At 36.2% G+C, this 10,931-nt stretch overlaps 1 protein-coding gene across 3 annotated transcripts in view; it reads left to right on the forward strand.

Moving 5' to 3' along the window:
- The window catches only part of gria2a (glutamate receptor, ionotropic, AMPA 2a), a 46,686-nt gene extending 39,383 nt beyond the window's left edge, over positions 1 to 7,303 (forward strand). For 2 of the 3 annotated variants that reach the window (XM_083532809.1, XM_083532811.1), the window contains exons 15-16: positions 2,215 to 2,349; positions 6,857 to 7,303. In XM_083532809.1, the coding sequence (XP_083388935.1) occupies positions 2,215 to 2,349; positions 6,857 to 7,021 (300 nt within the window). In that variant the 3' untranslated portion in view covers positions 7,022 to 7,303. Of the gene's footprint in view, positions 1 to 2,214; positions 2,464 to 6,856 lie in introns of all 3 variants that reach the window. The other variant, XM_083532810.1, reaches the window with a different exon arrangement.
- Positions 7,304 to 10,931: the final 3,628 nt, after the last annotated feature.

Raw genomic sequence — 10,931 nt, forward strand, 5'->3', positions numbered from 1 at the left:
TAAATAGTACACACACACAGCCTGTTTCAATGTCTACAAAAACATAATTGTACTATATATATACACAAATACGAACACACACACACACACACACACACACACACACACACACACACACACACACACACACACACACACACACACACACACAGGAACACACACATCCTATGATTTAGTGTTCACATATCTTCTTATATATAAATAGTACACACACACACAGCCTGTTTCAATGTCTACAAAAACATAATTGTACTATATATATACACAAATACGAACACACACACACACACACACACACACACACACACACACACACACACACACACACACACATGTACAGCTTCAAATTGTCCCTGTGCTGCTCCTTTGTATTTCTGAGTGCTGTGTCGTCACCTTGTCTTTCTTTTTCTTTCTGTTTTTTCTTTCTGTCTTTCCTCTCTGTGCATTGCATACTTGCCTCGGACCTCTAAATGTTGTTTGTATATTTACCGTGTACAGTGTCCCTGTCTGTCTTTCTCAACACACACACACACACACACACACACACACACACACACACACATTTATAAGTTTTTACCTGTTGTGTACAGCATTTAGTGTCGCTTCTTCCTTGACGCCAAAACACCCCAGTTTTACACAAATTTATCATATGGCTATGTTTGTTTTGGAGATTAAAATGTTTTAAAGTTCAAAATAAGGATTACATCAATAAACTATAAATTAAAATAAATAAATTCTCAAATGCAATAAACAGGAAGCTCCAAAAGTCTGAACGCACCACTGCACCACTGTTTGCCTTAAAAGCTGGATTCTGATAATGATTTTAGGAAGGAATGTAAGTGTCTGAAAGCTACGATTTTTACGATTGAACAATAGTTTGGCACAAACGTTTATATAAAAAGATAATCAAATTAGGTGCATAAACTGATTTTATTGTCCTGAATACATTATCTTAAAAAAAAAAAAAAAAAGCAGAAAAATGAGGCTTGTATTCAAATATACATGTAGAAACAACACTGTATATGTAGAATGTGTAGGTAACACAGAACAGGTGAACACAATAGGGTAACAAGCCAGTCAGTTATAAACACAAATAGAAACAAAATCATTAAAACATTAAAACATGCCAAAGTAAAATAGATAACTTTTGAACTTTTGGATAGCTAGCTTCCATACTCAACTATGAGTTGTTAAATACTCAACATTTGGTTGTTAAAAACTTTACCTCAGAATGAGACAAGAGAAGTCAATTATTATGTAGGATTTTTATCTATATTATCGGATATTCTGAGGCGTTACATCACATCAAGCGGTATTGTTTTTATTTAAGGAAATGCAGAGCTAGCATAACACAGATTTGACAATATATCATTAACCAAATGTCAATTGAAAATTTTACCTCAGGAAATAGCTTTCAGTATTACAAATGTAATAAAACCTTATACAGTTTTTCCAGCTGGTTAATATTCGCTAGTCAGCTGAATAACCAGTGGTAGCTAGCTTGTTAACTCAACTATAAGTCCAGGAAAACAGATGTTAAAAACTTTACCTCAAATTGAGACAAGAAAAGTAATTTTTTCATCAATGATTGACTTTTCGCAGGCGTTCAGTTTTATCACATCAAACAGTCCTTTTTTTTAATCATACAAATGCAGAGCTAGCATAACACAGGTACTACAATCTATCATCACCCAAATGTCAATCTGAAGTTTAACCTGAGAAAATAGGAAATATTTTTGACAACCTTCCAGTACAACAAATGTAATAAAACCTCTTAGTGTTTGAACAGGTTGGTAATAGCTGATTAATAATCGCTAGTCAGCTGACTGATCACAGGAGCTAGCTTTATAACTCAATTATGAGTGGCCAATTATAAAAAAAAGAAAAGTCTAGGGGCCGTGGAAAAGGTTAGGACCGACACTGCTTGCATTTGGTCCTTTTTGTCTTTGTGCTTAAAAATTGTTTCCACTACACTTAAAGACAAGCACACATACACACAAACACACAAACACACACACACACACACAAACACACACACATATATATATATATATATATATATATATATATATATATATATATATATATATATAATTTTATTATATATATTATCCTAACATTTAAAGTTAATAGACATCGTACTGTTGTACAAGTGTATGTTGCCATGTCTCTTCCACCTCCCCTGACCTCTGCCCTTTGCACTCTCCAATGCAGGAGAAGACAAGCGCTCTGAGCTTGAGCAACGTGGCGGGGGTCTTCTACATTCTGGTGGGCGGCCTCGGACTGGCCATGTTGGTGGCGCTGGTGGAGTTCTGCTACAAGTCGCGTGCCGAGGCCAAGCGCATGAAGGTTGCCAAGACTCAAGCCCTAAATCCCCCCACTTCCTCGCAGAATTCTCAGAATTTTGCCACTTATAAGGAAGGGTACAACGTGTATGGGCTGGAGAGTGTTAAGATCTAGTGGGTAGGAACGGCAGAGATTTCCTTTATTTTTTCCCTTTTACTTTCATTGTTTGTTTGTGTTTGCTCCTCGCTCCATTGTTGCCGCATTCATTTTGCTGTTCATTCGTAACTATATATATATATATATATATATATATATATATATATATATATATATATATATATATATATATATATATATATACACATATATATACATATATATACGTATATATATATATATATATATATATATATATATATATATATATATATAGATATAGATATATATATAGATATAGATATAGATATAGATATATTTATACATGTATATATAAGTAAGTTATACATTCTGTAAATAGTTTTTTATTGTCACGTATTGTGACATAATAAAATTCCTAGGGGTGGAACAGTAGGACAAAATAAAATAATTACAACAGATATTTGCTAATGTTTATTTACTGATAATTTCACCAATGATACCTTCTAAAAAAAAACCTTCTGTTTTAATTTGTCTATGTAACAAACTTTATCAATATCAGTGCAAAAAATACTATATTCGGGTAATTTTATTTGATTGGTTTGAGTCATACTTAAAAAAGAAATGGCTAAAATGGTTGCTGCTGCACTTTTGTAGGCATGATCCTAAATTTATATAAAATTTATACCAAAATAGCTAACACAACAATCTCACAATAAACGGTACACTGCACGGCCAAAGGTATGTGGACACAATGGCACCTACAAAATATGAGCTTGGCTTCCAATTCATTTCCAAACCACAGGCATTAATGCAAAGGTCCCTGACATGAAGCTTGTGCAGTTTTAGTGCTGAGGCAGTTTAAAGCGCAGTAGTGAGCGATGCAACAGAGAACAGGTTATTTGACATGCTCTACATGCTTCAGCACTTGGCAGCTAGAACTGTAAATATATAAAGCAAGCGGTGTTTACACCTGCTGCAATCATTACTAACAGATTCATGTAGCTTTTTTTTTCATATCTGCTAATTTGCAAAGATTAGCAAGAATGACAACAAGCGTTGTCAACAAGCGGCAATTTTTTTTCTCGTGTGCTAAAGAGCTTCGCTGCTGCTCAACATGCGGAATCGCCGAAAAACAATTGATTCTGTGAGACTCAAAGCAACAGTGCGGAAAAAACTAAAGCGGACCGACACTCAAAAACCACTTGACATTCACCGATGGCCGACCGTCAGCTTTCAATTAGAGTCCTGGCATTAAATTATCATTCGCTCTAGCCTTATATATTTCATTGGTTAAATATGATTATAAATTTATATATATATATATATATATATATATATATATATATATATATATATATATATATATATATATATATATATATATATATATATATATATATATATATATATACACATACAGTGAGGAAAATAAGTATTTGAACACCCTGCTATTTTGCAAGTTCTCCCACTTAGAAATCATGGAGGGGTCTGAAATTGTCATCGTAGGTGCATGTCCACTGTGAGAGACATAATCTAAAAAAGAAATCCAGAAATCACAATGTATGATTTTTAACTATTTATTTGTATGATACAGCTGCAAATAAGTATTTGAACACCTGAGAAAGTCAATGTTAATATTTGGTACAGTAGCCTTTGTTTGCAATTACAGAGGTCGAACGTTTCCTGTAGTTTTTCACCAGGTTTGCACACACTGCAGGAGGGATTTTGGCCCACTCCTCCACACAGATCTTCTCTAGATAAGTCAGGTTTCTGGCCTGTCGCTGAGTTTGAGCTCCCTTCAAAGATTCTCTATTGGGTTTAGGTCTGGAGACTGGCTAGGCCACGCCAGAACCTTGATATGCTTCTTACAGAGCCACTCCTTGGTTATCCTGGCTGTGTGCTTCGGGTCATTGTCATGTTGGAAGACCCAGCCTCGACCCATCTTCAATGCTCTAACTGAGGGAAGGAGGTTGTTCCCCAAAATCTCGCAATACATGGCCCCGGTCATCCTCTCCTTAATACAGTGCAGTGGCCCTGTCCCATGTGCAGAAAAACTTCTTCCATTTACTAATGATTGCTCCAACAGTGGACCTTTTTTCACCGAGCTGCTTGTCAATTTCCCCGTAGCCCTTTCCAGCCTTGTGGAGGTGTACAATTTTGTCTCTAGTGTCTTTGGACAGCTCTTTGGTCTTGGCCATGTTAGTAGTTGGATTCTTACTGATTGTATGGGGTGGACAGGTGTCTTTATGCAGCTAACGACCTCAAACAGGTGCATGTAATTTAGGATAATAAATGTAGTGGAGGTGGACATTTTAAAGGCAGACTAACAGGTCTTTGAGGGTCAGAATTCTAGCTGATAGACAGGTGTTCAAATAATTATTTGCAGCTGTATCATAAAAATTTCAGTTTTTATTTCATTCACTCCCGCTTATCCGTTATCATAAAAATAAATAGTTTAAAAATCATACATTGTGATTTCTGGATTTTTTTTTTAGATTATGTCTCTCACAGTGGACATGCACCTACGATGACAATTTCAGACCCCTCCATGATTTCTAAGTGGGAGAACTTGCAATATAGCAGCGTGTTCAAATACTTATTTTCCTCACTGTATGTATATATATATATATTATATGTCATATTTGGAGAGAGAATGAGTGACGTTTTTGGAACTGGATTGTTAGTGAGTCGTCAGCCAGCTGCAGTTTAGGCGACAGGTAGCCGCTGGTACCAAAACCTTGGTATGAAGTGCACTGATTGGAGAGGCTAGTGTTATTCAATAAGTATTTATTTTAAGCAATTTTCTGTATTACATCTTATTTATTAATTATCATATTTTATGAGATAAAGGGGAAAAAAAAGAAAATCGGCCTTCTAAACCTTTTAAAACGCATTTATCGGACATCGGCTGCTATGATTTCTAAATATTGGCATCAGCCAGAGAAAAACACATATCAGTCAACATCTAGTGTTAATACACTCTGTTCCACTCCAATGTGCATAGTGCATAATGGGGGATGGATGGGTGGATGGATGTATAGATGGATGGGTGGATGGATGGATGGATGGATTTGAAAGAGGTTGGATATATAGTGTGAATTTATGGATAGATGTGGTTGAGTGTAAATAGATGCAGGAATGTCCGGAATTAAAAAAGAATGCATGGATAAATGAATTGGAATGTGACTGATATTTGAATAAATAGACGAGTGGATGAATGGATAAAATTTTGTATTAAGTATGCATGTGTTTGGATGGAGGGATAGATAGATTAGCTGGGTATAGGATGGTAGGTATGCATGGGGAGACTGACATTTATATGGATGGATGGATGGATGGATGGATGGATTTCAAAATCATTGTTTGAATTAAATAAATATGATAGAATGAACTGATGGATAGATAGAGTGATAAGTGAATATATGGAAGGATGGGTGGACGGAGGATCGGAGTGGTTGGTTGAATAGATTATTGAGTGGAAACGAACCTGTTGATAGTTAAATGGATGGATTATAGAATGGATTGATGCATATAATAAAAAAAAAACTGATGTATGTTCATATCTACATATAGTATGCACACAAAAGGATGGATAATAAATGAGTGGATACAATTGGATGGATGGATTGGAAAGGAAGACAAAAGAATAGTGAATATGAGCATTTCGATGGATTAAATGGATGAATTGATAAGATTGTTGAATGGGTGGATATGGACTGGATGAACAGATAGAAGGACGGATGGATTTCAGACTGAATAGTTGTTTGGATGGGTGGCTGATGAATAAATTATTGTAAGTGAATGAATGGATGAATAAAAGGATGGAGGAGTGAGTGGCTGATCGGGTGCAGCATGATAGTAAGTGACTGTGTGGCTGAAATTAGATATTAAATGAGAAAAGATTTGTGAATGAAAGGATAATTATGAGGACGAGTAGCAGGAAAATGAAATGAATAGCGAAAATTGTATCAGTTCTTGGTGTAAGTTGTAGACTTACACCTCGGCTTGGCGTAGAGATATAAATATCTAGATGTGCAATTGCGCCTCGAGACAAACCCATTAGCTGTCAATCATTCTCCACCCCATCTGGTACACACACATCTTTATACTGCAATATCTCGCTCAGGATGACGACGTGAAACTGACGACTGCTCTTATGTTTCTCTCTTTCCTTGTGTGTGTGTGTGTGTGTGTGTGTGTGTGTGTACTGTGCACCTTTTATGTCCCTGCTTGTCACTTTAATGGTCTGTTTTTTTTTTTTTTTTTACTTTGATCTTTTTGTTTAATCCCTTTTTTGCTTGGTTACGTGTGTGTTTTTTTTTGAGAATGCCTATTGCTTTTTACACGTACAACTCCCTGTTTGCTTGCATGCCTTTTTGTGTGTGTTTGTGTGTGTGTGTGTGTGTGTGTGTGTGTGTGTGTGTGTGTTTAGATGACGTTCACCGAGGCCATGCGCACTAAGGCCAGGCTGTCTGTAACTGGCAGTATTGGGGAGAACGGGAGAGTGCTGACTCCAGATTTCTCTAAAGCCGTGCACGCTGTGCCATACATGAGACCAGGCATGGCAATGCCTCTTAACGTGAGCGAGCTGTCCTGAGTGCCTTACACACCTTACACACACACACACACACACACACACACACACACACACACACACACACATGGATGTTCAGATATTCTTTTTTCTCGCATCCTCAAAGCATACATTAACTTTCACTTGATTTCATACATTAACTTTTACTTGATTTCATACATTAACTTTCGCTTGATTGGCAACTAATGACTAAAAATCACACTGATATCCTACACGTTTTAGTGTGTATACTATATTTTCTGGACTATGTGACATTATTTAAAAAAAAAAACCCAGACAGCGATTACAATTTTTTCGAATCCTCATCGAGCAACGTGTCCATGGTTATAAAAAGTACAAGCAACATTTAACCGATGAGTTCATAAAAAAAAAAAAAAAAAAAAAAAAGGCAGAAAATAAAGCAAAATGAAACATCTTCAAGCCAGAGTCAGTTTTCAGGGGCAGGTATAATCCTTGAATTGAATTAATCCTCATTATCCAGTTACTCAGCTCCCTAAAATTGACTTCTAATGAACTCAACATTTTATGCTTAATTCCACATGAACCAAAAGTCCATCGGTAAAGACGGAAAACCCAGAAAACTTGAGTGGAATCGACTCTTTGAATTGAAGCCACCCATTTCAACAAAGACTTTTCTGTAATTTACACCACTTCAATTATAAAAAAATAAATAAAAAATACTATACAATAATAATAATAACAAATAACTCTTTTAGACCTGCACTTCTTCCTGTGTTGCCAAATGCTGATGAAATGACTCATCATGGTTTCCAACTTGATTATCTAGATACACTTTATGGACAAAGACTTGTGGACACCTGACCATAAGATTGGTATGTGCTTCTTTTTGAATGTCCCATTCCACATTTAGTCTCCATTTACTGTTCTTTAGAAGCTTCACTCTTCTGGAAGATGTTCCATGAGACTTTGCGGAGATTTGTCTGAGATTTATTCATCCACTAGGGTGTTGAAAAAGTTGGGTGTCCCAATACTTTTGACCATATAGCATGTATGTATAGAGTTTTATCTGCATTTTCTCAGCTGAAGTGATTTATTCCCTTGAAACTCATCGACTAGTTTTAAAAGTGTGACATCCAGAATAAAGACTGGATCTGTAGATAAGTGTTAGTGATTGTGGCCGTGTGCAGGTTCATTAATGACGTTAAATTGGTGCTCCTTCTTTAGAAATGAACTCGAAGTGATGATACATTTCAGCGTTAAACACGGCTGTTGGGATTTTTTAGCCTGACTGAGAGGTTAAGATCGGAAACTACAGAATTACAGCAACACTAACAGGACAAAAACTTACACTACAGCTGTGGACTCACGATGAACATTACATTGAAAACAAAACATAAATTCAGCAATGAAGCAGAGTTTATATCCATTTACGTCTGGAAAATATGGTATATATATTTATATATAAGTGTATGCACACATAAACACACACACACACACACACACACACACACACACACACACACACACACACACATTTACATACATGTGCACACGGTCCATTTATTGCTTTATACCACAAGCACTTACAAACAGACTCACACACACACACACACACACACACACACACACACACACACACACACACACACACTCACACACACACACACACACACACACACACACACACACACACACACACACACACACACACACACTTGTACATACACATCTTTGAAAAATGTACAGATGCAAAACGAGAAGTTGGGTTCACACATGCACGCCGTCCTTCACACATGATTTCTTTGTGCTTTCTCTCTCGTTCTCTCTCTCTTTCTCTCTTTCGTTCTCTCTCTCTTTCTCTTTTTCACACACAATTTTTATGGACAATTTTTTCACCACAAACACGTTTTTTTTTCTTTCTTCTCGCTTCCCGGATTCCAAGAAACACAAGCACACTCGAATCATCTGCAGCTCAACGTGACTTTCTGTTCGGTTCTAACTTGTAACAACAATAACAATAATAATAGCAAAAATGTTGAAAAAAAAGAAGAAAAAAAGATTTTTTTATATTTTTCAAGGGAAAAAAGAAACCGTGGCGAACGAGCCTGCATCCATGTTGTGAAATAATGTTACGAAAATTGTTTTTTTTTTTTTCTCAAAGCCAAACGAGTTCATTTTCACGTAGGTGCAGTGTTTGAGCAGAATCGTTTTGTCATACGAATTATTATATTGCTGAAAATATATATTGATCATGTAAATATCTATACTTTTGTCCTTTTGATGTTTGCTGATTGGGGGGTGGGTCGGGGGGGGGGATATTTGAGTTGCATTTTCTTTAGAAAACAAATTGTTGAAATGTGAAATTGTTGATTTGTCTTTTGAGAAGAAATGTTTGTTATTCGGGTTTTTTTTTTTTTTCTGTTGAACAAGACAAGTGTAGTTTTATAGTTCTGTCATTGACTTAAATATAAATATATAACAGCCTGACTCTTTTGTAAGGGTCAGTGATAACATGAACTATCTTGTTATCGTATTAATATTGTAAGCCTAATTAATAATACTCTGGTAGAATATTTTTAACGCTCGTAGGAGCTTTAACCATCCAAACCTCTTCTTAGGGATTACAGCTGGTTATGTGGGATGACCGGAAAGAACTTTTGCGAGCAGGAAGGGTTTATGGCGCCTTGAGTATCTTTCATGTGCAGGAGTCGTTTTTGTCCCCAAGAATATGAACGACACACTATTTTTATGTTTCCTTAAAAAAGTCGCATGTTAAACGAAAGGTGTACTGCCAGAGCGTTTATTGGGAGACAACATATTGGTCAGCCATTTTTTTCCCCCAGAAGGCCGCTTTATGAAATTTTCCGAAACGCCATTACTCATTACTCGCATGTCAATAAACAGTTGATCTACTTTCTTGAAGCAAAACACATTTATAGTTCCATACTGCAAATTAACGAAGCGATTCTTACCTAGAATTCACCATATGGACAAAAGTTTGTGGAGCTTACGATCGGTATCTGCTTCTTTTTGAACATCCCATTTTTGGTACAATAACTTCCACTCTTCTGGGAAGATGTTCCATTATATTTTGTGGAGATTTGCGTACATTCAGGCACAAGAGTCTTAGTTACAGATGTAGGTGAGGTGAGGTACAGTCAGCATTCACATTCATGCCAAAGGTGTTTAATAGGGTTTGAGGTCGGAAAACTTCCACTTCATCTCATGTAAAGCAGATCTTCAAGGAGCTGGTTTTGTGCACAGAGGGATTGTTATGTAGGAACAGGTTTGGGTCTCCTCATTCAACTCTAGGGAAAGTTTAATGCTACCACATCCAAAGATATCTTATACAATTGTGTGCCTCTGACTTTGTGGTAACCTTATAAGGAAAAAAACACATATAGCTGGAAAAGTCAGGTGTCCTAATAATTTTTTAGCATATAGTATATACAGCTACAGAAATTATAGAGAAATGAAAGCTAAAATGACTCAAAGGATACTGACTTAATCTCTCATATTCAGCATAAACAACATGTTCCTTATTTTCTAACATTTCTGTTAGATAATTTCTTATATAACACAACAGGGACATCTGGGTCACGGCACCACATCTTTAGTGGACAGGCTCGAGAATGGCAGATAATCTTTGTTTACTGGTGCACTTGTTGACCATCAAAGATAAATATGAATAAACACAAAAAACTCAGTGGCAAATCAACAACAAAAAAAATTTTTTTTATAGTTTTAGCTGAATCAAGTATTTTTTATCGTAATCGATTATGTTGATGTTTTTTCCACATTTCTTTTGTTCTGTTTTGAAAACACCTACTGTAGTTAGTGAACGTAAACCGACTCCTGCCTTTTTTTGTAGCTCATGAAGCAATAAACCCTGCCTCTTCTCTCCATTTCCATTCATTTCCTGATGTAACTGTTCGCAATCCTTTTCCGCCTA

The sequence above is a fragment of the Silurus aristotelis genome (assembly GCF_946808225.1).
Source record: "Silurus aristotelis genome assembly, chromosome: 27".
Taxonomy (NCBI): Eukaryota; Metazoa; Chordata; class Actinopteri; order Siluriformes; family Siluridae; genus Silurus; species Silurus aristotelis.